The 26635-nt window shown below is 38.7% G+C and overlaps 1 protein-coding gene across 1 annotated transcript in view; it reads right to left on the bottom strand.

The window, feature by feature from the left end:
* MYRIP (myosin VIIA and Rab interacting protein) overlaps positions 1-26635 on the bottom strand; it is a gene marked incomplete at its 3' end in the record, with an annotated part of 109141 nt that overhangs the window by 28187 nt on the left and 54319 nt on the right. Inside the window, exons 2-7 of the mRNA XM_009079174.1 lie at positions 16898-17034; positions 15214-15294; positions 14507-14604; positions 14094-14174; positions 12307-12456; positions 479-656 (exon numbers count right to left, since the gene is read on the bottom strand). Of these exons, the coding sequence (XP_009077422.1) occupies positions 479-656; positions 12307-12456; positions 14094-14174; positions 14507-14604; positions 15214-15294; positions 16898-17034 (725 nt within the window). The remainder of the gene's footprint in view (positions 1-478; positions 657-12306; positions 12457-14093; positions 14175-14506; positions 14605-15213; positions 15295-16897; positions 17035-26635) is intronic.

Raw genomic sequence — 26635 nt, forward strand, 5'->3', positions numbered from 1 at the left:
AAGCAGGGTCATCCTAGAGCACATGGCACAGGATTGTGTCCAGATGGTTCTTGAATATCTCCAGTGAGGAAGAATCAACAACCTCTCTGGGCAGTTTGTTCCAGTGCACAGTCACTCACACAGTAAAGAAGTTTTTCAGTGGTGAAGAAGAGTCCTTGGGCTCTTGTGTCTTAGAAGCTCTGAAATGTATCCCAACTAGCTGCCTAATTTTTGTAAGAGTCCAAAATCAACTCCACAAAGGGCCACATTTTGAATCATATTTTGGAAATTAAAAAAAAAAAAAAAAGTTAAAATAAAGCAATGACAGAGCCCAATGAAATCATGGCACAGCATCATCGAATATACATTTTATATATGACCTCTGAAAGCACAAAGGTCAGCAAAAATGACCTAGAGAAGGTCTGTGCTGAAAGTCATATTTATTCCACACGTGAATGAGAACCAAAAAAAGAATCTTATTCGTACTAGAAATATTTACTTGTTTCATTTAGCCTGTCCACACTCTTCCAGCTGGGTAATGCAGTATGTTTGCGTTCCTTCTGTTTCCTGGACTGTCCTTTCTGCTGCCTCCGAAGTGGCTCTGTCACAGATGATGCAGGGTCTTGTCCTTTACTGGTTGTATCTTCACTAGCCAGGGAGAATGCAGACTGAGACCTCTGTGGGATTAAAAATCAAAGCACATAATTTAAAAATAGAAATACTTAATTATCCAGCTCTACCGTAATCAGTATTCAGTTACCCATGGAAGTGTGGGATCTGCTAGCATCACAAATGGAATTTAATATATTCAAAAGAATTGTTTCAGCATTAGATTGCTTATTTACGTGCATTTCTGATGCTATGAAGGGAGGCAGGAAATTGTTTATACTACCATGGACCAGATGGAAAGAAAGAATTAAGGAGAAGTTATTGTGAATGTGCTTGGTGAGGACTGATACATAACTGTTTCGACTCAAGTTAGCCAGAAAGAGATCCCATTGTGGTGAGACATGATGATCTATTGTTGGCTCAACAGGCCATCTGGTGTAACAATTTGCAGAAGTTAAAAATCTTTAAAAATGCAAACAAACAGCCTGTTCCCCAGAAACAGATATGCAACTCAACTATTTTAATGCAAAACTCTTGTTTGCTAGGACATACATGTTGACCAATATGTTGAGCAGCTTTATGCAGTCTTTACTAATGAAGTCAATACAGTCTACAATTGTGCATCTGTTTATTCCTATGAGGGTCACATTTCAAGTCCAAATGAGGTAAAATACTTCTGTGATTGTTAATCAGCCCTGACTACTACTGAGGGAAAGGTACTTTCCTTTGGTTCCGCATGAAGAGATCAGACATTTTAGTTTTAACTTAGGCACAGAAGTCAGTTGCAGAAGGCATTTAAATTTGGCCCTTTTTAACAAGATGTGAAAGCTGGCAGTGTCCTGCTGATTTCAGGAGAACTCACACTTGAATATCAAATCACATATGTAGTTCTAGAAACAAGGCTACAGAGCTCAAGTCAAGTTGCCTTCATAACAGAGTCAGTAGAAGAATGTATGCACTAGGTTTTCATTAAGACATATGCCTTCCAGTGGCTCAGCTGCTTTACACAGGCCAAGCTGGCACTCTCAAATCTTAGTACATTTTTACTGATGTTCAAACTACAAATAATTAACTACAACTATTAATCTCAAAAGGGCCAGCGTTTGCCTGTACCAGAGCTCTGCTTTGCACTGGTCCAGATGAGGTAGAGGACTTGACTTTCAGCTATTTTCTAGTCACTCCAATTCCCAGGACAGTATGAGCATTACTGGGAGACCTGCTGGCTTGAAAGCCACACTTGAAAGCCACAAACACCATTTTTTGGCTGCATCTCCTCCCATTTGAAATGCTCCTGTGTGGGACCCATGTACTATGCCAGAAGATTTAATTAACCACAAATCTTCCTGTATCCTTGCTCAGCAGTGTGATTTCATAACAAGTTCAGTAAAAAGAAACACAACTAAGTGCAAAGGTTTAGTTTGGTTCCTGAATGCTGGAGGAAAAGCCCTAGAGTCAAATATTTTCTATAATTGCAATGACCACATAACTTCATTCATCTTGCCCATACAGAGACACAGGTCCTAATGTGATGCATTGGAATGTTTCCTCTCAAATTCAGTGATATAAACTACTCACAATAAGTTCATAGTACTCTATAATTTTACTATAGGGAATCGTTCAGATGAATCACTTTTACAAGACAGCTATATTCAAGTGTATATTTGGGCTGTTTCAAACCTTGAACTAGATCTTCAACTGATCAAAATCATCTGAATCCTCCTTAACCCTGTAAGAGAGTTAATAATTTAACACAATACATACAGGTACATAAATTGTTTTACTATAGGAAATTTGCTTATTAACTTTGATTTCATCCTGGCAGGATATATGGACAATACAAACAATTCTGCCACAAATTGGCCACCTGAAGAATGACAAATTTTAATTGTGTTGTTGTTCAATTCACTTCATTGTAAAGCAAGAACTACCAAACTTCCCATGCTTTCGATAAATCAGGTCCAGTACATGTCTACTATATCTTTCTGTATCTTTGTGTTAAAGTTGTTACATACTGAAAGGAGCAAGTTGTTGTGACTGTCACTATTTTCACAGTGCCACGAATATTCCCTCAGGGTACATTTTTTTCTCATATAGAGCAAACGTGAGAGATAAGAGATGCTGAAGACCCAGAAGAAGGAATATCCTACAGTTCAATCAGTCATATCTATTTTCCCTTATTAAAATACTGAATCTTAAGAAGGAGAAGAAGAATATCAGGAAAAACTTAAGTAGTCCATGTAATGACAACCTGCACTTGATAATGACAGTAACATGTTTTTGTTATTATGTAAAATCTCTGTGTTTGACAACCTTTCTGTTTTGTTTAAATGGCAGCTTGTCGTGTGCCTACTCACTGTTTCATAAACACCACAGTAAAGGCTGCATTGCAGTGATGGAAGTGTCTGCATTTTGCTCTCAACTAGCTTGAGACCTGCCAGCAGCTTAGCTCTGACAAGGCAGAATTTGGCATGGGCTGTGAAACCCCTGCAGGAGCTGGGCACTCCTGACCCCAGACTGATGGTTCCACAGCAACATTGTGACTAGCACTGCCTGAGCAAGTTAAAGCTAGCTCCGGTGTGTCTACACTAAACGTGAGATAAAGCTTTCAGAAGGACTAGAAGATATACAACAGCTTGAAGGATTTAAAAAGGAGAAGATGACCATGAAAGGCCTGATGGACAAAAGGCACTGAAAAACAAGGAAGCACAGAAAAGAAAGTAGACACAGTCCCATGTGGTGTAGTAGACTAGGATCTGAATAAGCTTATCCAAAAAAGCTGATCTAAAACCCCTAAATGTTTAAAAAAATGTGTGCTGAAACTTTTGGGTCATATCAGAGGGAAAGTGCTCTCCATAGTTCCTGTAAACTCTCTGGTGAGCAGGATATTGGTATTATACAGCTACTGCTAATTCCCAGGAAATCCAGTCCAAATACACCAAGAAGTAAAGCTTTTGGTGCTTCCAAAGCTTGGCTTGAGGCCATCCTCATTGTTTTTTCTACACTTTATGTGAATTTTTTATAAAATCTGTCTTGGACTGCTCTGCTAGAAGCACCACGTCTTCTCACTGAGAATGGTTCAATGTCGTAGAAGGCTCAGAGAGAGAAAATAATAGCATGCTAAAATAGCTTGGCTGCACCCCTGCTTTCATATCCTGAAAAAGGAAGAGACTACTGAATTTGCACTCCTCACCACTACATTTGCAGTTCTCTGTAATTCTTGTATCTGGAAAGATTGAAATGATCAAGAAGTGCCAGCATTCTAATAAGTTCCAATTAAGAAGAATAAAAAAAAAGTAGAGGATTAGGTTATTTCTTGTTCTAAAAGTTAGTTTCAGAGAGGGATGGAAGGACAGATAGTAGAATTGTGTTTTACTCAGACAAGTATGGGTAGAAAGAAAGTATAAATATTCATCCCCCAACAGCAGTTCAAATCATTGGTAATACTGACAACTATACAAGAAAGGAGTGCTAATAGCCAAGCCTGGTGTAGGAATAGGAGAGAAGCATATCCTGGCATGAGAACAAATCAGTCTAAATTGGTATAAACTGACTGTATTTTTCAGAGCACAAAAGCAAATGTTTGTCCACAAGTTTATTGCCAATTAGCAGCTTGACTGATGACTCTATTGAAATGTAAATGACTTAAGACCTCCTTTTGTTGTTTTTTTTTTCAATAAAGAGCAAACTAGAAAGTTAGTTATTTGATGTGAAGTTACACCGCAAAACCCCAATCTTTGTTGGCACATTTGCATCAACTTCAACTCAGCTGGCACTGCTAACTCCACAGCCCTATAGCTACAGCTTGAGCTTTGGCATATGCTGCTGACTTCACTGCCACATTTACCTGTGGTAGGCAGTAGAATTACATATTTCTGGGCTGCATTTGTGTCTCACTTCCTCAGCCTATCCGTAGATACAAAGGGAATATTTTTCCCTTGGGGACATTCGTGTACCTAGCAAAACAGTGAACATAAGGGAACAGGACTGAGAAGCCTACCTGGAGGCTGGTGCTCCATGTAATTTCTATATACAGGGAAGTCCAGGAGGTGAGGCCAGCTACCCCAATAGGCTCTTAGATCAGTTTGTGTTGGAACAAGAGATATTTACTGATCAAATGAAGGAATCATGCCCCTTAATCTTTACCAACTGCCTACATATTTGGGCTGCAACAAGATCTCAGGGCAGAAGAACCAATCCAGTCTATTTTCTAAAGTATCCAAAAATACGGAACCTAAATCAATTTTCAAAAGAAGGCAGGAATGTGGGAACTTTGGTTCTGATTTATAAAGACATGAGATGTCAAGTAGGCAGCTAAAGCTACCCAGCATCCTTTCTAACCGAAAGTTCTGGTTCCTCAACAAAAAATCTACTCCATCAGCCAGGTACTATTTTAGGCGTATTTATGTGTGATGAATTATAAGACTGTGCTTTGAGTTTGCAGTCAGACACTGCTAGTTTCTGCAGTAAATTAGTATATCAGCAGATGGCATTGCAGCCCAGCAGGTCATTTGCTGTGCTCACCGCACAGACTCCTCGGAGGCATGTGCTGCCTGATGGAATGCTGTGCAGAGCAACACAGCTGGAAAAATATAGTTACAGTATTGACAGGCATTTCCAAACACTTGAGTTAGATGAGTTCCTTCCCAAATCCTGCCTACTGGCGTCTGCTGTGAGCTGTTTCTTTCAAAAAGAAATTCCAGACACATTCTTACTCCTTTTTTTTTTTTTTAATCCCTCTTCAGGGATTTCTATTGCAGAGTTTATAATGTCTGGCTGGAGAGAATTCAGCCTTCATTTTGTCCTGGAATAGAACTAGAAGGAATCATCTGTTTCATTGATGGTCTTCAAATAAATAAAAATGCTAAAAAAAAAGAAAAGACAATGTGATTTCTGAAGGAAGTTGTGAATAAAAAGTAGTCACATCTTCTGTTACTTAATAAATACAAATATTCCATCTTATGTCTGTAATCATTTACAAGTTCATTCTTCTGAACACTGAGTAAATAAAAACAAAGCAAGTAATGAAAAGCAAGAACAACTTTTTATAAACCACACTAGTGAATGTTGAGCCTAATGTTGATAATCTACAGATACTTTACCTTGAATAACTCCCCTATATGTATGCATATTGTTTAGAGAGACAGTATGAAGATTTTGCACTACACTGGTCTTCAAAAGATGAAAAAGTATGGGTAACTTCTCTTTCTTCTAAAGGAAAGTCAAAATGTTAATTCAAAATAGGTCTCACAAGCAACTGACTGAACTTTACAAAAGATATTCTGGATCACACATGTTTTTTCCTCACTTCCCTCCTATTTCACTCTATTTTCACTCTTATACCATCCTGCAGTCTGGTATAACTAGTGAAACAGTAATTTATTCTGCAGTTATTTAGAACATATCAAGGATTGTCAGAGCTTCAGGAGGGACTGAGAACCCTGAGTGCCACAAGGCATCTGCAGGGTCACCACACTAGGAGCTCTTGCAGGCACTGGAACCTCAACACTGGGGCTGAGGGCAGGTACCTCTGGATTTGGGCAGCAGAGTCCTGTGCTGTGCAAGCTCTGACCTGTGGGGCAGCTGTTAATTTAGGTTTTGAAGACTACCTTGTTTATTCACAGAAGCAACCTAGAACTGACAGCATAAACTCAGGTGACTTAAGTGCAACCTTATCTCCCCTCTTTCCTCACTCGTGAAATCTGCAGTTATGCCTGCCAGCAGTGCAGCAAAAACCCTCACCCGCTGCTCAGCTGTGCTCTATGAATATAATCAATGCACAGGCAGAACCAGCAGGTCTGGTAGCAAATAGAGGAGCAATCCCTAAGCATCAACAGCTAATGCATCCTTTGGTAAGTAAAATCCTACACCAGGAAGGAGACAGTATGAGCTTGCAAATGGTGCCACTCTGCCACAGCCTATTTATCCCTGGAAGTGATTTTTGCTCTGCTCAAATGTATGCAGTCCAGACATCTAGCAGTGGGAGTGAAATACCAAGGGTTTCAAGCATCTGTTCCTTAGTTAATCTTGTATGTGGCAAAGGATCTGTTAACAACCTTCTGAAAGAGGGCAAGAACAGGCAGATGAATGGAAGATTTTCTCACTCAATTGAAAAAAAACCACTCCCTTCCTCATGTCCTGACCAAAACCCTTGTGGATATCCCAGCCATCAGGGCACAGCCTTGAACAGCAGGCAGGGAGAAAGCACAGATGACTGCTCCCTCTCCTGCAAAAGCCTTAGAGCATGCATCCTTCTAGGGTCTGCCCAAGCTGGCTTGTCGTTCACTAGTAACACAGACATAGTCTGGCTGCGCTGGATCATTTCTATCCTTCTACTGGCCTATCAGACAGCTGATCCCCTTAAAAACACTTTTCCTTTAAAAAGAGTAAAAAAATAATGATTAGTTAATAAGGAACGGGTCTGTCAGCAGGATGAATTGCATATCTGTGTACTAATATGTAGAGCCACATTTAGGTGTGCATTTATTTTGGTTTTGTTTGGACTAGCTGACCTTGACAATCCAGAGAGGGAGAGATGAGTTGCAATGGAGACAGATGGAAGGTTATTCCCCAACAAATCCTTTGCTGCTGGGAATCCAAGTATCTCTACACATCACCCATACTGTTTGAGGGAACCTTCAGTATTCTGTGCTTATTTTGTTCTTGCTGTGATAACATACACTCTGATTTAATTAAAAATAAAAAAAGATTTGTCAGGCAGCCTAGCTCTGAGCATTACAGGTTTTAAGTTAGACCTTAAAATTCCCAGGACTGTGTTACAATAGCATCTTTAAAACAAAACAAAGCTGAAAGAACAACATATGATCTAAATTATTTAGAGAATGACATTACAGAATGGCCACCTTTCTCTGTCTTCTCTCCTACTCCCTTTCATGCCTTAAAACACATCTTGGTTTGCTGACAGTAAGTGCAATGCAGCTGAATGTAGGCCTGCATGGGCTTGATCATGTATCCAGCATCCAAAACTGTCTTCTTGGATGTTTGTCAAGTGCATGGATTGTACTATGAAGCTAAAAACCAGTAGTATTATGCTAGAGATATAGCTCAAGATGAAGTACAAGCTCAAACTATACAAAAAAACTTGAAAAGGACAATGCTGTTGCACTGATTATTTAGTGACCTGAGCCTTAAAAAGTGGCGGTACTAGTTGCTGAGTCAGGTACAAAAAGCAATTGTATCCCATCCTTCTGCAGCAGTGGAAGGAGGGAAATCAACCAGATTACTATGGACAAGGCTGTCTTAATCTGAAATCTGAATCACTTCTGCAGTGAGACTACAATGTTACAGTGCCATCTGTGAAGTCAGCAGATGACAATATTATCTGTAACCTGGAAAGTACTTGGATTTTCACATAATAAGTATGAATTTTAGAAAGACACTTTTTTTTTTTTCAGAGCACCAATTGCTTTGCCGTCTCAAAGTGTACTGTTGTTTCCCATCCTGTACAGAGAAGATGATGCTGCAGTTGACCTTTTTTGGAAGGAAACAAGACAACAAATAACCTGTCAGGATCCAGCTGATGGGCTATTGGATGAATGCACACCTGCCTCATTGGAAGTAGGCCCCAGCAATACATGCCATGCAACCTTCTGATGCCAGTTCACGTATAAAAGCTAAAAGCTCCATCTTCCCTATGATGTGACACATTTATTAATTAGACATAAATATTATGTTTCTGATACAGAATCACTGACAGGTAGGAACTGATGTCAGCTGGTATCAACTTCTTACATTCTTATGCCTCCCTTATCTGAAATCTCTCACTGTGCTGTATGACTGCTAAACAGGATTCCTCCTCCAAAAGATTTTCTTCAAGTGTTTGTTAGAGACAAACTTAGAAAGGTATTGAACACCTAGAAAACCTCCAGGGATTTCCAAAGCAGTGTTGGACCTCAGGCTTGCAGAAACTTCCTTCTCTTTAAAACAAATAAAACAGAAAAAAAATTTTAAAAAATAAACAATTGTTGGTACACTGTGGACCTTATAATTAGAAAAAAATTTTACAAAATAAACAACTGTTGGTACACTGTGGACCTTATAATTAGCTTAACCAGTAAATTTCTGCTTCCCCCGAGGTGCATCATAATGTGTATTTAATGAAATCCTCCTTTTCCCTATATCCCTAGCTGTTTTATATACTATAAATTATGGATGAACTTCTGTTTATATATGCAATCTTTTAGCTGTAAAATAAAGACCACTAATACAGCATTTAAAGCACACCAGGGTGCCTGCACTCCATCAATGTTTAAATGGGATACAATATGCCAACAGGTCGTTTGCTCTCTCACTGGCAGAGATGTATGGGAGGTGAACCGGACTGAGAAAGCAGAGAAGCATTCACCCATTGCCCTAAGCTCCTCCTATCCCAACATTGTACAGCCTTTGCTTATTGGTAATGAGAAACAGATGGTGCCATCCATCTCTTTTTATGAGGTAGGGAAATAAAATGTTCAGCCTTGTATCACTATTTTTTAGCATGGGCAAGGGACCACAAGGAAATCAAAGAGGAAAAAAAAAATGAAAGGATAATATCTACAGCTACTACCACACCATAGTACTGCAGTTAAACAATCAATACTATATTTTGGGTGATGGGAGGGGGGAAGTTTAACTTATTTAATGATGGTTTCACCAAGCAAGTGATTCTGGATGAGCAGGGAGGTAATGCAAGACTTCCAGAGCCCACTGGATGATATGGACGAGCTGCACACAAATAGCAGCGATTAAAAGAAAACTTGATTGGCAGGTATAACCACAAGTTTCTGGATGATATGGACGAGCTGCACACAAATAGCAGCGATTAAAAGAAAACTTGATTGGCAGGTATAACCACACAGTGATATCTGTGATTATTACAGCATGCTCTGACACTGTAAACAAATTACTTTGGTAATAAAATGCAATGGAATAATAAACGTGGGTTTCTAAGGGTCAGTGTTACAGCATATAACTGCCCTACGTTGTATGTAAGTAGCTTTATTGTGCTAGCAAAACCACGTGTATTATCTTCAACACTGAAAACAAATAAAAATACTTGCTCTAAGATGAATTTCCAGTTTTAAATTATGAAATCCTGACTGCTTTAAGATTTGCTATCCTTACCTCCCTTTCCTTTGCATGTCTGTATTTCTGTTAATCATGTTTCTTCCTTCCTTTTATTTATTCTATCCTGCTTCTGCTAATTTGTTTGCCAGGTACCAAAGAAATACTTAAGCAGTACTTAAATAATTCTTACTGGGCAACAGGTTCACATACATCTCTGACACAGTAACAGTCACCTTGGGTAGCTTTGATAGAAAAAAATGAACACCTGTTTTTCTTTTTTCTTCCCTTGTGACTTTTGGGGCCATGGTGTCTGTCTACAAAATCCTTGGTTACACTAGGAACACCTGTGCTAATAAATCTGTTGCAACAGCCCCTTATTAGCTGTGGTGTGTATTAATATTAAAAGGTTTTTATCATTACAGGCAGATCTCTGCTCAAACTAAGCCAACACACACAGCTCAATGTTAGGATGTGTACACAAATCAAGAGTTTGTTGGGTTTCGGTTGGTTGTTGTTTTGGGGCTTATTTCCAACATGATGGCATCAGTTAGGAATTAAGAAAACTTCACTTAGTACAGTGGAACCCAGGAAGATTTGCTGTTACAAACCTGGACTCCAGAGTTCTTGAGAGGGAGTAAGGAGCTTTGCCTGGAATGGGCATAGGGCCATAGGACTTCTCTGCCAGCTTCTGTAGCAGCTAGGTTTTGGTTTGGAAATTCTTTTGGCAGAAAAGATAACTTCCTTACATAATATACAGAGGAGAAATTGATGCGATTTAGTCCTGTAAATCTACTGACAGATGCATGCTTCACATTTGCAGCTGAATGAAAGCAAAGTGGAAAGCAAGCTCAGGAAAAGGCATTTGGGTTGTTTCAGCACTGTTGATGAGAATCAAACTGCTCTGTATTTGCTCTGCACAAATCACCTTTCAGTAGGCTTCCCAGCAGGCCCTTTGTTAGAGCTTCTGTAGCTTTAATTTTGCTAGTCTAATAGGCTAACATAACTGCAACTGTCTTAGCTATGGGAACAACTGGAGCTATACTTTCCTTCTAAGGGTGTCTGGTTATACTAACAAAATTCTCCTCTATTCAAAGGAAAGCAAAAATAAACACATCCACACTTCAAAGGACAAAAGAAAACAATAAAACAGCCCTAGCAAAGCAAAAGGCAGATGCTAAATTTATGGGAGACATGAAAGAATTCACACCTTAAAGCACTGTGGGAAGACATTTGGAACAAATTGTGACAAACGTGGTGAAAGACCCTGTGAAGAGGTACAGAGTCCTTATAAAGCACTGTACACATCTGGATCTCTAGTACTGACTGATGGCTACAGAAGTTTTGACGCTGTTCTCATCTTAGTGTGACATTTTTGCTACTCCAATATTTTCCACAAAGTTTACTGTTACACAAACCAAGGAGCCTCCCTCTGGCAAAAAAATTAGGACTAAATTGTTACTTCAGAAGATAATTTCAAAATGTGTTGAGTTCAAGCATTCCAAACGCAAAAGAACAACAGGCTTCTGATATAACGACTGAGGATTTGAACAGCATATTGCTCCAGGCCCTGTCCTTAAATTCCAGAAAGAAAACTCAGTTGAGTCAGACACAAAATTAACTGTCTCTCTCCTGGCTCTTATGTTCCACAAGCAACTTGCCTAGGAGCTACAGAGGAAAGCACTTAAACATACTCACCCTAACTTCTGATCTCTTGGTTAACAGTAGCAGCTTACAGGCATTACTCCTTCAATTTGAAAATAGGTGGGAGACTAGAATGAGAGTCTGTATCTCAGCAATTCTGGCCCAGAGTCTATATTCTGACATAAATCTGTTCTCACTGGGAGTGTAAGCTAGCAAACTTAGCTGGGAAATAAGACATAGCTCATGTTCAATTCTGGTGGTTCTGCTCAGTGGGGGATAAGTGATTACTGGCACAGTAGCAGGACACTTGGGAGTAGCAGCTTAAACCACAGTATCAAAATGCACTTGAACTAACTCATCTGTCACTGTCTTCCCTCTCCAATTGTCAAACTGTCCAAGCCTACAGCTTATTTTCACTTCATTTTCTTTGCTGCTCTATAAAAAAATGTTACTAATGCAGCTTGTGAGATTTTCTTCAGCTTTTATAGCAGGACCTGAAGACACTGTGCTGAGAAATAAATGAAAGGAGGAAATACTCTTTAGTGTAAGACAGAAATGGTGCTCAACAGTTGGGTTTACTTTTTTGTTGTTGGTTGTGGCTGTTTTCTTTAGGATGGCTAAGAAGAAAAAGAAACATTACAGAAATCTAATATTATACAAAAGAAAATATAACACTCAGCAAAAATATAAATAGAGGCTAAGTGAGCAGAAAAACTGTTTTGAAGAATAAACACTGAGGAACTGATTCCAGTTAGCATTCAAATCAAGGAGTAAGATTGTTCATATCACAAACTTAGTCCTTCCCAACACACTCAGCAAAACAACACAATGTCTGTGATGTACTTCGATGGCCCATGCGATGCTAGGAAAGGAAAGAATGCAGCTCAGCGACAGGTTGTCCAGACATAGGTTTAATGTTTCTTCTCTGCAAGTCTCTACATACTATTCCAGGCAGTAAGTATACTTATCCACGATTTCAACCTTCAGGTGTTGTTCATCAGAACCACTCACCCACAATGTGTAGGACCCCCTGCGGCTCCCTGGAAATGTCAGCATACTCTGATCTGAGACAGCAACAGATGCCAGGCCACTGCTCCTGGATGGTGGCCATTCAAAGTCAGCCTCGGCCTGCTCAGCTTTGCTTTTCTGCTTCTTTATAATCTGTAAGGTAGGGGAACAGGTGGTGGGAGGGGAGAGAAAAATTGCTCTCAGAAAACACCATTTGAGCCATATAGAGAAAAACTACATTAACTCTGTCTCAAGGCAAACTGCCTAGGAGGAACATTTGAGTTTCCCTTTGCTCTTGCACCAGCTCATGTAAAGACAATTCTGACAACTTGCATGCTTTCTCATCTGAAGTCATACTGCTTGCAAGCATTAAGCATCAATACAATAAATCATAATCAATGCCTGTAGGAACATCAGAGATGAATTAAATAAACATGGAAACCTGTTGCTACACTAACCATTTAAACATTAGCAGCGTCTAAGTATCGAGTATTTTCTCAGACAAGACTTTTTGCTGAGAAACATAAAATACTAGATGAGGGGAATTTCAAAGGTTCCCATGGTATCTAGATACATATCTAGTGGAAACAATGAGGTCTCAGGTGTCTAGGCACTATTTTTGTTTCTGAAAATCTACACTGTCTTAAGAAGGAGAGATCATGTAGACTACCTTTCTCCCTACACTGACAGGTTATGTCCTGCTACACTTCATTTCCACAATATTTTTGACTAAATATAAAATATCTACAGAACATTATTCTATGGCATAAAAGATCTTGTTAGGCAGCTCTTGACAAAAGTGGTGGCAATCCAAGCTTGGCTGAGATAGGCTCTGGACTATGAAAGACCCAATAAGCAGAATTAATCTTCTACCATGCCTATGAAATAAGAAGGCAGATTATTTTCCATTGAGGTCCTGCTCTTCTGGCTTTTCTTAGTAGCCTTATAAACAACATATTCCTCTTCTGGTGTGTATTTTTAAATACCATAGCCCATACACAGATGTGGCAGCTAGCTCAGTTCACATGGAAGGAGACTAACTTAGCAGAGTGGTTACCTTACTGATGACAGGAGCTCAAGAGCACCCTGTTCATGCTTGTACTGCCTTGCTCCAAACTGTCCAGACAAACTTAAGGGATATTTGTTCCCACTAGCCCTCCACTTTGCAGGGAAAAGAATGAGCTTTATGTTTTACACAGACATCAGACATGGTTCTGTGATTTTTTTGGTGTCTCATAGCATCATTAACAGAATTCTATTTTAATGATTGATGTTTTCTTTGCATGTGTTGCAGGTGCAGGATTCAATAGAGGGTATGGTCAACAGTCACACTTCTTTATATTGGAGAATGTTATGTCTTTTGGGAAGCGGTGTGTGGTCAAGAGTCAGACCTCTTGACACTGGAAAACTTTGTGCTGTTGGGGAAGCGACACAGATGGTCAAGAGCCAAAACTCTTGACATTAGGTAACTTTGTGCCTGTGGGGAAGTGAAGTACAGATGTAAAATTCCATGATATTAAAATGATATCACAGACCTCAGGGAGTGGTACCTCTCAGCTCTGAGGGTGTAAGGCATGGGGTTAGGCACTGGATTAATCATATATATAAACTGCTCTCTCTGTCAGACATAGCTGGTTAAGCCTATACTGTGATAGTTGAAGCTGCAACCTGTCATTTATTTCACTTCTTATGTTGCCATCATACTTTTTGCTGTCAGAAGAGTTAAGTTCACCAGACTAAAGCATTGTGTTTTGGCTATTAAACAAGCTACAGAAAAAATGACACCATACCTTCTGCACAATGGTTGTGGCCAGCTCTTCTATTAGGTCCTCCTTGTGCTCCTGCAAGTAACAAGCTTCATTCTGCTTGTCCTGCATGAAAATGGAGATAGGTATTTGCTAAAATCACATAAAAATGGCCTTTCCACAGAAATTGTATATAATGGGAAATGGGCAATATGTCCTATTGGCACTGTGGGAAGAAATTACAGGCACTTAAAATTGCATGTCACCTTCTGAAATGCAACCAACATGCATTCTGGATGCCAGTTCATAAAACCCATGCATAACTCCTTAGGTATGGCATGAGATAGTCACTACTTCTTTGTGTTTTCTTTTGTATCTACTCAGTTTTGTACCACTACCCAAATTAAAAGAAACAAAATTGTTCTATTTGAATTAATACATTTTAAAAAAAGTGTTACCAAGCTGTCACTGTAGGTCTCTGCCTTAGAAATAGCTTCTTCCACTGCTTCCTCTGCAACACGTAAGGCCACAGCAAGGGTATCCATCATGCTGTGTCCTAGATGAAGAATGAGATAAAACCACCATGTTCTTTATATATGCATATTTCACAAAATGAGCTCCAAAATTCAGACTCGTATTCTGGACACATATTCAAATCTGAAATTGTTCTCAAAAAGTTCTCAATCCATAATTATGCACAGTAAAATAAATATCTTAAGACAGAGACATTTTTTTCAATCTCTATGTTACTTCTTAAATGTAAATCTTAAATGCAATAAAACACAGTATTTTTTTATGTTGCTTATTTTAGAATGCAGCAAAATAGTTCAAAGGAAATAATTGGAAGAAATTTTGTAAAGTTCCTATAAACACCAACAGAATATAAGAAAGATAATGACAAAATATATGAGCATAGGAAAGAAAATGGGAGAGAAGTAACAAAAATTGAACATTAAGAAAATCACACTAAAATAAGCCTGTTAGCCATAATACTGAAGCAAGATATTCCAGCACAGTATGCAAAAGACTTTTAGTATCTTGCTGAATGTTTCAGCCAAAAGGTTGCTGGATCTGTGAACAAGACTTACCAGCACTCTAAGCTACTTGTCCAGTAATTCAGAGTATAAGGTGTGTGTTTTAATCAAATGAGTTTTTAGCAGCATACCTTCTGTCTGTTGGTAGAATGTAGAGTCACTGCCACAAACGCTTCCTTCATTCTCAAAGCTTCCTTCAAACAAACTTCCCTCTGCTAAAAAGACAGAATTGTGCATTAGTATAAGTGCCACCTACTGACAACAGAGGCATTATTACATTAGAATATTCACTCCAGATACAGTGGCACTGCACATAAAGAGGGATAACCTGAAAATTCCTCCTAGCTGTTGTATAAATAATGACTGCAGCACCTCTTGTAAAAAACATGACTGCTTTTATATCAAAGACCTCTCATTCATTTTGCATGGAGAAAACTATGAGTACAGTAAAAGAGAGAGGAAGAAGCTACTAGGTATAAAACTTACACGGTAGAAGTTTCATATGACATTTGGGGTTGAAATAGATTCTACATTTTAAAGCGCAATGCTGTATAAATAAGACAAAACCAGACACGTATACTAGCATTTATCTTCAAAGGGAACAAAAGGTTTACCTAACAGTCACATGGACAGCAGAAGAAAGTTAGCAATGACATTTAGACTCAAAAGCCTTCCTTAGAAAGGTCTCGCAGAGAGTGCACGTGCCACTGCAACTCATCATTGCATTGTTCACACTTCCATTCAAGGACCAGTTCAGTGAGACTATGACTTGAGTAAAGGCAACCTATCATATGAAAGTTCTGAAGCATCTGCCCTTGCTGACACAGATTTGCTTGTCTTCATACATATTCTCAAGAAAAATGGATTTTTTATTTTTTATTCATTCACTGAGAAAGGGAAAAGACCAATACATCACAATTTAATACATAGGTCGCTTCTCCCTAGAAGCTTTTATGCCAATTTTCATAAGAAACACCTAAAATTTCCACTTAGGACTAGACTGTCTACTTACTATCCTATAGAGTTTCAAAAAAAGGCATAGTAGGACTACAAAGTAAGGACTATAAAAAAACCTACAGTCACTGTACAAATTTTGAAAGGCTTACATCAGTAAAGCATCAGGTCCAATAAATCCAATGAAATGTCAAACATTCACCTACCTATGTTTTGAGGAATTTGCTGAAGTTACCAGTATCACACCAAACTCCACGTCTTCTAACCCATTTTATATCTCCAATTACACTTCTTATGGGGTCAGGCATTATAATGCCATAATTGAGGGACCGTTGTGTCTTCATTTAAAAGGGTGATGCCAATACTTTTAACTATTTACAAACATCAGTACAAAAATGAGATGCGGCCAGTTTCACATCCTTAAGCATGCAAAACTCTTAAGTGAAACTCTATGCTAACTCTAGGTTTTTGTCCACTTGGATACTGAATGGATCCCAACAAATTTTGTTTCAAACACCACTAAAATGTGCTCTAAGGTCACATGTTGGATGCAAAATAATTTTCTCATTCACTGGCAACTCAGAACTGTGATAAATTTTGGGACACAGGCTAGAATACAAACTGCAATTTACTTTATAGACAGTTCTTCTGTATCAGTGGCATAATTAAGATCAAACATTCTTTGAATTCTTAAATAGCTCTCTAGCCACTTCATAACTTTTTTTTCTTTACTGAGGTATTTCTTGTGCAAGAAAAAATAGCCTTGAAAAATATCTTTTGAAATAATCTCAGAATTTCCATTGTCTCAGCTTGTGTGTTAAAGTAGATAAGCTAATAAGAGATTGACACAGCTGCTCTTACCTATTGTATCAGGACAAGCTCCACTCTCCAGTCTATGCTTCTTGTATAAGTTCTTCAGGACCTTGGCACTTCCAAAACACTTAAAGCGGCTTTTGACATTATTATAGTACCAATCCAGAGACTGGGTCCTTAGGAGCCTAAAACAGAAAAATAAACTACATATTTGTAATGATTCTACAACAAATATAACTATCTTTTAGACTGCAGAGCATGAACATATTAATTTCTGAATACTTCTTTATTGCTTGCACTTTGCAAGTGTCTGGTATACTGAGGCAAAACCTCTCCAACAATGTAACTCATAAGAAAATATCTTATTCACGTCACTCAAGGTTTTATTTGGTTTTGGTACTATCAGAAGAGATGGTCTCTCCTTTTGCATGATAATGCCAACACTACATCCTCTTGAAAAATATAAACAAGCCTTGGAACAGCACAGACCAAAGGTTTTAAAAATAGCCTTTATTTACACAGATTTTTTTACACCAGTCCATTAATGCACCACAAATAAAACAACATTTACATAAAAATACATCACTGCTTTTATTTGGGGAAATCAATTGAATAGACAAAGCCTAATCAGAGGACCTCAAAGCAGAATGAGCAAAGACTGGCACAACTGCAGTTTAGTTTCTCACTTGCAACAGGAACATCACTGACACCAATAATTCTTCCTAACGGATTTGCCCCCAGAGCTCAAATACTCTCATAAAGCCACAGGATACTGGCAAGCTCTGTACTCTTTTCAATACGGTGGCTCTTGCTTCACCTGTTACTTCAGCAGAGGGTGGAGAGAACCTGTGGCATATTCCCAGACAACACAACCACAGGTGACTGCAGGATAACCCACAGTAGACCTGTACGTTACCTACTGGGGATGTCACTGGAGGGGAGGATCCTAAGGTTCCACCTATAAATTAAAGCTGACTTACCCAAAAAGTCTCCAGAAAGGAGGATTAAGTCTGAGCCAGTGAACATGAACTAATTCTGAGTGTTAACTTCCCTTTTTGAGCCCTTTTATTCCTCTGCACATTGCCAGAGTAGTTTCTTTTCAATTAATTAATGCACTTACATTGCAGAAATGAAGATATTTTTATAAGACATGAAAACATTTCATACAAAGCAGTATTTAGTATAGGCTGTAAAGGTAATTTCTATTTAGTAATAATTACAAAAAGATATCTGTGCCTTGGAACTAGGAGCTCTATGGAGCTTGTAACGTAACCAAGCAAAGAGATGATTCCTAACAACAGGATTTTAAAGAACAAAAGGCTAATGTTAGTATCCATTGCCAATATATGAACCCATGAATAAATGATGTTACTATTATAAGTGCTGGACTCTCAGCACTTCCAGACTTGAACACATTCAGATGATATAATTCAATTTTTTAGACCTCTGTGTGTGTGAAAAAAAAATATTACATTCACACAGTAACCTTTAGATTTTCCTCCAGACACTTTGGACTTTTCTTGATAAAGTGTAAAGCAGGTGACAATGTACAATTTTTGTTTAACAAATAAAGCAAATAAAACCTCACCTATTGACAGACTAGCAATGTAGTTCTTATAGAATACTGTACCTCAGGAGATACTTGGTAACAAACAAATATGCTGTGCCTAGGGTTGCAGATAAGTGTTTCCAGTCTAACTCCAGATGTTTTGAGTTTCAGTATATTGCTAAAAAGGAAAATCCACTTCACATAAAGCAGAACATCATGATATAGTCCACTTCTCTGGCACCACTGGAAAGTGTTTAATATCAGACTCCAGCAGTGGGAAATTAAAAATAAAAATCAATGAAGCCTAACATATACAAACTGTGAACCCTTAAAGTTCCATTAGCTGCTCTACTGAAGACAACTGAAGAAAAAGCACATAATAGAACAGAAGCCTATTTTTTTGTATACTGTGTCAACAAGTAGATGCAGGAGACAAGTTTACAGATAATGTAAGAATATTAGGCCTTTACCATCTATTTGCACGGTAATATCCCAAGCCTAACTATGGTTTCCAGGAGACTGATTAGTTCCAATATTCACCACTCTACAAATATCACTAAGATGTGACAAGGGCAAAAATCCCTTTTGTGGGATCTGTAATGATGCCTGTCCAAGATCTGATGCATTGACCAAGGCATGGCTGCTGGCACAGTGATGAATCTGAATGGAGGCAAATTTCTCTCACAAACCTACAATTCATTGGCATTTTGAGAACCTGCCTTCTTTGTGGGCAGGAACCCCTTGCTCTCATGGAAACCATGTCAGAATACTATGTCTTCTGCTTGCTGAATTTGACTACCTTTTGTCAACTGAGTTTTTATAGGTGCTAAGAGTATAAGATTTCAGTCAATAGCACAGTTACAATCTGTTAGACAAAGCTAAGTCTGCATGACTGGGTTGGAAGTGGCTTAGCAGGAGGTATTGACGAGAAAGGATGCTCTTCTCCCAGTGAATGCAGCGTTCTCCACACTGTGCACCAAACGGTACCACATCATCACCACCACCATGTACTCACAGCACCAGGTGTCTTCAAATATATTTCTTTAGGGCTTTCAAGATCCCTACCAAGTCATTTACCAAGTTACCTCAGCTCCACTAGCTCAAAATGCTAAACTTATAATCATCTTGGAAGCCAAGTAGACCCAGTTTTTAATATTGAGACTGAGTGACGAGGTAAAAAAAGCAGATGGTCACCTGCCTTTGTACACACTGTGCAAGTTAAGATAGCCAGATATGAATGCTAAGGTGAATGCTAAGCATCTAATCTATGACAACCTGGGAAAAACAAAAGATGGGACCCATTGCAAGCCTCCCTCCTCATCTTTTTCCCCAGGTCACCATGTTTTTCTAGGTTTGATCAATACTGTTTCTGTAAAAACAGAAAGCTAACAGCATTGATTTCTTGATGAGGTGAGAGTACTTTGCAATTTAAACAGGTTCTGTATTTGTAATAACATTTTCTGTATGTGAACTTAGGGAACTACAGGAACAGAAGAATCAAAACGATAATTGTACATCTCAGCAACAATGAAAGGAGATACTTGCCTCTTTGTGCTAGTTAATGTGGTGTAAACACAAGGACTGGGCTTTTTTTCACTTATTTCCTTACTGCTGCAGGAGTTACCAACAACTCCAACCAAATGTATGCCTCTGTCCTGTACACATTTTATAACAGATTACAATGCCTCCTCTAAAGCTTTTCAGCCTCTTAACTTTCAAATAAGTCACAATGTCCCTGCTGATTCCTCCTAGGGAGAAAGGATTTGGAGAAGAGAGAAGTTCTCTTATGGATACTAAAATAAAGGACCCACTCAAAAGAGAAATAAGAGCATTTTCGCCTTATTTCAAAATCCTTTAATGTTGACCTATATTTTAAAGCTGTTTTTTTGCAAAAGCAGTCCATGAGTCCAGAATAATGAAAGACTAGGGTGGCGCTAGCATTAAATTATTGAAATGAAACACTTCCCTTATTAGCTGTAATAGAAAGTGTGCAAGTTCTCTCTGTGAAAAAAAAGTTAACACTTAAAAGATAATTGTTGTCTGCATTTTAAAGAAGCAGGACTGGTTGAAGCCATTTCTTGCCCTTTCTGCACCACAAAGACTACTATATCTGTATTGCTAAATAGCCTGAAATGCTGAGGACTTTATTTATCTTACATAATATTGCCATGGAGTTGAGTTGCATTTTGATGTGCTTCTGGCAAAGGAGAATACCGTGATTTTAAAAATGTGCCTTACTAGAAAGTGTAAAAGCTAGGCAGACACTTTCGATTTAATAATATTAAAAGCTGAACGAGCATTATAAAGTCTCTGTCCTCTTTTTAGTACAGCAATGTGTTTGTCTTAATCAAGCAGCACCATAAGAGGAGATAGGCCTATAAAAGTCTTTACAAGTGGTTTCCAGTACAATTCTCATGTGCAGCACCCAAATAGTAAAGTTCTAGCATTTTCATGGGGAAAAAAAGTACACTAGCTGTGCTAGGGAGTGGGGACATAAACTCTCTCTCTCATTATTAGTGATTACCACAAGAAGATAACATGAAAGACATCACTCATACAAGTATTCACTATTCATAATATAAGCTGGACTATGAGGAAGCATTTTTCCTCTGTCCATTTTCCATGAACTTTGTGAGAAGTTTTCTCCCACGCAAGGAAATTGTCACTTACTGAGCTGCAGTCTAGTTTCTGTAAGTCAGGATATTCTTCCTGAAATCCGAACTTAAATTATTTAAGTGTCAGACTGAATGCATAATCACTTGGAGTTTCCTTGCTGCTGACTTGCACTGGCAAATGAAGCCTCCTTTTTCAGCTTTTCACACCTATGTTAACACATCTTCCATAGCTCTGTGCAACAGTCAGGCCAGTAAACTCTTTTAGTCCCTCAATTGCCATCCTGTGCCTCTTCTGCTGTGCCCACGCCCTAGTGTAATATCCAACCTCAAGTCACTCGAGATCTGCATTTGGCAACTGGCTAGTTTCACTCAGAAAGGGAGCTGCTTTACAATTCTTGGACTTTTTCACTTCCGTGGATGTGACAATTTTTAAAAATTAAGTAAAGAAAACATAAAAAGACAAACCAACCTCTGAAATACAGGACTATCCACAGATCAGAACTGCTGCTCTGTGGGAGACTCCAAAACACAACACAACCACATCAAACTGAAGAAATATTAGAAATGTAAATCGTCAGTGGATCGGCAACATCAATGTTTAGTTTTCACTCTTTGAAAGCACTCCCAAGGCTCCTTGAACTGCCTAGAGGCTCAGCTATGAGTGAAGTGATGGAGGGGATGGGAGCCAGGAGAAGACTGCCTACTGAGCAATGTCAAAGCTGGGACACTGGTGGACAGGACCCCTCCAAAGCTGACCTGCTTAGCTACGCTGTTGGGCTGGAGGCAGAGTTATGCTGCAGTTAAATATTCTTGTCTTTTACCCTGAGGTTCCCTCACAGTCAGGTGACTGGTGCTGCAGGACTGACATCATTGAAGCCCTGGCCACTCCTGAGGAGCTGCATATCCATCACCCTCTGGCTGCAGTAGTGCCATGTTACACATCACTGGTGGGGAAACTCCAGCTAGAGCAGATCAAGCCATCTCAGCCACTCTGGCTGTCACAGGCTCCCTGACACGGGCCCTCTCCCCATACTGGCTCACACAGAATATGGACCTCAAGGCCCTTCTTTCCATCTCCAAGCACTAAGTGTCCTCAACCTGGTGCCCAGAGAAACAATTAAGATTTAACCTGTCACTTCTTATTTACTAGTTTTAGAGTAAAATTGCTTCAAATGCAACATCCTGAAATATTCTTCCTCTGCCAACAGCAATATTTGCTTTTTCCCTTGGGCTGATGTTGTAGAGCTTGTAATGTACTGTTTGTTATAAATTGCTGAATTAAAGGCTTTCAGTTCCTTTCAGTTTCAGTAAAATCAAACATACTTCCAGGTTCGAGCATGCAACTTCACCTTCATTCTCTTCAGGATGAATCATTATAGCACACAAACACCACACACATAAACATCCTGCCAGTGCTCAGTTCCCTGAAAAATCAGACTTAAAAAAGCATATATAGTGAGGAAGTTCAGCCCCCTGAAGCCCTGAACAGGAACACTGACGAAACTCATGTCATTCCAATAGGATTCATATTTTCCTGATTGTTTTGCATCTATCCTCTACCTATGAAAGGCAGTTCTTACCTCAAGAACAACAGCTCCTAATCATTTAGCTCAGCAGACCATTGTTAACTCAGTTGAGGGAGATGAGGGAGACAGAGTAGATTTTATATAGAAAAACTCTGTATACTTTATAAATGGAATAAAGACCAAAAGTTGTAATAAATTCACCTGGTTATTGAGGGAAGTACTAAAGCATTTACCACTTTGGCCCCTTTAAACAAAGCCTCAGTGCCTTTCTGACTAGGATTGCTCACAGCAGCATGTGCCAAAGTACAGATATCACTTGCTGGGTTATAAAGCAGGCCACAGTAAGTGATTGCTGGTTCATAAAAATGAGATCATGAGCCATACTACTTCAAATAAAAGGTTCACCTAGCCTCTTAGTCTGTGTCTGGTCATTGGCAGATGCTAGGGAACAGATAATAGAAAAGCTGCAAGTGTGGAGAGACCCTGCCTTCAGCATGCTCTGCACTTGTCAGGACTCTGTGCTTGACATCACACAAAACCACCCTCAAAAGACATTTATTGATGAACTTATCTTCCATAAATCTGGCTATACATTACCTAAATCTAGTCATACTTCTGTCCTTCTCAAAGCTCTCTGACAATAACAGTCTGCAGCTACTTGCCATATAGAGATGCTTCACCTTTCTTTATTTTAATGTATATCTCCTAATTCTCTGGATGCCCCATGCATGCCCTTACATGGGATGCTGCACTAAAGCTGTGTAACACTGACATGCAAAACTGGAAAAAAAGCTTTACAGAATGGCTGAGGAAAACCAGCAGATAATGTGCTGGTTTCAAAAATTAAGTTAAGGTTCACAAAGAATCACATTTCCCTCTACTGGGCAATATTTCAAAGTCTGCTAACAAATGAAAAATATCCTAAATATGTGGTATGCAGAATCCATGAAAAACTCTTTCTCCATTCACAGATATTTTTCTGTGCCATAGCTTTGTGACCCATATGCCCAGCTGTAGCTTGATCATCTAATCTATGTCAAAATAAACCATGAGATTGCTGATCCTTAAATATATAATTCAATTATTGGACAGTAATCAGTATGTAAAAATGAGGAGTCAAACATCTGACCCTAACAGCCCTTTTGAAAACCAGAATGGAGAGATACAAGTGCCACTCTTTAAAGAAAATCACAGACTTAACCCAATGCTTTATTAAATAAAAGAAACAAAGAAACATTAATTGCAATTTGTAATCCCCATACTAATCTTTCTTTCCTCCAGCAGGAAAACAGACATAAGAGTAGAACATATCAGCATTTAACTGAGCTATTTTGCCCTGTATTTTTCCTGTGAGGCTGTATGCCAGGAATCCCTGGCTCACGAATAAATGCATATTAACATGACCTGCTGCTCCCAGAAAGCATGTTTTGTCTTAGTGTAACCTCAGTGAAAATAGAGATTTTGCAGCAGTGATAGAAGTCAATTTTTAAAAAGAAGAAGGTTTTCAAACCCAGTGCACCACTGTAATTTAGCTGACTATAAACACCAGGGGTGAAAATATGGTCGTGGAGAGTTAACAGCAGTTGAAGCAATGACCTAAAAAGGGGCAGGACCTCTCTTCAGGCATCTACCCACAGTAAAAGATGTAAGAAGCCACATCCAGTACAGCTCCTGACATTATCTCAGCAAGAGCTAATAAGATTTTGCCATAACAACATGCTTCTAAGGATGTTTGCCATGTCTTACAGTCATTAGTGAATATTCTTTCTCCATTTTTGCTTTGTAAAGTGAGCATCAGCTGACTGATATTTATTTATTCAGAGTTGACTTCTGAACCTGAAAGTTCAAAAGGCTGCATTGCAGGGGATCTTGCTGAGAGCTTGCAGAACAGTTACTGCTGCTTTCAAGCCACTTTGGCAGAGTGTTAGGCCATGAAAGAAACAGGATCACATAGGTATTCCCCTTGCCCTGACACATGATGAGCTATTCCTCAATCACTCCCAGCAGACATACAGCTAGCCTGTTCTTAATGACTGCTAATATTGCAGCCATCCACTCTGGTGTTTTCCTATTCTAATGTTGAAAGGTGTTCTTAACATTTAAGCTGAACCTTCCTTGTATCTATTTAAACAAGACAGTTTAAGATGTTTGCTCTTTTCCTTTTTCATTTTTTTTAAAGGCTAAAGAATCCTGTTTCATCCCAGATTGTGTTTTCTAGTCATCTAATAATACCCACTGTTTTTTCATGGGACAAGGAAGAAAAGAGCCAAGTAGTTTATAATAATTGTTTAAATACAGATCCAGAACTGATTATTGGAGGCCATACCAGTACTCTTTCAAGAAAGCCATATGTAACTGTGGGGATACGACTCAGCACAGTGCAGTCCCTGTGGATGACATTGCACACTGAGAGCACCAGATATGCCATACTGACTCTGAAACTGGGCTATGCAATGCTGTGAGTCACACATCTGTCAAAGTCTTGCTGAGACTTGCACCACAGAAACTGTCAACTCTTTTAAAAGAAATATCTGGTTGAACTAAGTCAAGGGTATTTTCACTCCACCTTTTCTTTAAACTGATGATTACATGGATGCCACTTTGATGAATGAGGTTTAAAGTGTCTCTCACTGGCACTAAGCTGTTACACCTTGTTATCAACCAGCAAATAACTCTCCTGCGTAAGAGAGCCATGAAGTCTGTCCTTCACAAGAAGCCTTATGGTCATATCTCTACCTGCACAAAAAAAGCCCAGTTCTCTTCGTTTTACTCTTACTTTCACTTCTAGGTTGGCATTGGCCCCAGATATTACTGCAGCCACTGCGGATCACTCAGTGACCAAAATCAGTCTGTAGTGCTCATCACCAATGGTGCAAATGAAAACCAAGAACTTGTCCCCTTTTCTCAGTCCTTCCAGGTATTCAATTCAATACCTGGAAATTTCTTTTCCACCATACTGCCAAGTATTTTTCTCTTTAAGCCTTTCATTAAAATGCACATCTTTGCACAGGTCATTAATACTACATGACAACCCAGACAAAAATTAAATAAGTAGCCATTGGATATTTGAAACCAAATGGAAACAAGTCCAAATACCTGTGTAAAAGCTGGAACACTTGGATACTGCAGAGATGAAACATTCCACATGTTCACCTCAAAGTGCTTTTTGCAAGGGTATTTTAAATTACAGGATACATTACTGACATTTGTATATGATCCATCATATTTATTTAATGACATAATAATAAATATACAAATAAAAATACTACTACTGAAACAAATATTTCCCCTTAAGTAATTTCCCTCAGAAATTTAATTTCATGTAAGATTTTGGTTGTTTTTCTTTTTTTTTATCTTAGTTTGCAGTAAAATACATTTCCAATATCCCAATATTTTTCAAAGGAGAGAAATTCGATATCCTGGCCATCTGGTACTAGATAATTTTCTAGGCAAATCATCAGAATCAATCAATACTGCATCATTAGTAAATTTCTGACACTCACATGCACACGACATGCTGAAGCAAAATTCAAATAAACATGAATCAAAGCAAGTTATTACAGCTACACTGAACACACATATATTGGCTTTCCCTGTCATATTTGCTTCTACTTGCTACAATGCATCAGTGTAATTTTGATTTCAGATTTCTGAAAGAAGACAGGCAAAAAGAACAAAAATCCACACTGACAGTACCTCAAAATGAATACATCCTGCTGCTTTTCTTAAGAAACAACAACAAGAGATACACATAAATTCTCAATTGGAGAGATTAATTTCCTGGTGTGCTATTACTACAAATTTATCCTTTGCACCTACCCACTGAAGTGAATTCATAGAGAAACCTCATGTAAATAAACTTCAGAATGCAGAGAGCAACATCAAAGAATCCTCAGGAACATTTGGTCATTGAACTTTGCATTCATGTAACTGAAACAAAAGTATTTACAGTTGAAACACAACTTAGCATAAATGGCTATGAATAAATGCACCGTTCACCCACAGGAGAAATGTTTTCTATTACGACAGCAGACACCAAAGGAAACAACAAAATGTAAAGGCACTTTGATCAGTTACTTAAATTACCTAAGTGAAG

This window comes from Acanthisitta chloris, unplaced genomic scaffold (assembly GCF_000695815.1).
Source record: "Acanthisitta chloris isolate BGI_N310 unplaced genomic scaffold, ASM69581v1 scaffold2467, whole genome shotgun sequence".
Classification (NCBI taxonomy): domain Eukaryota; kingdom Metazoa; phylum Chordata; class Aves; order Passeriformes; family Acanthisittidae; genus Acanthisitta; species Acanthisitta chloris.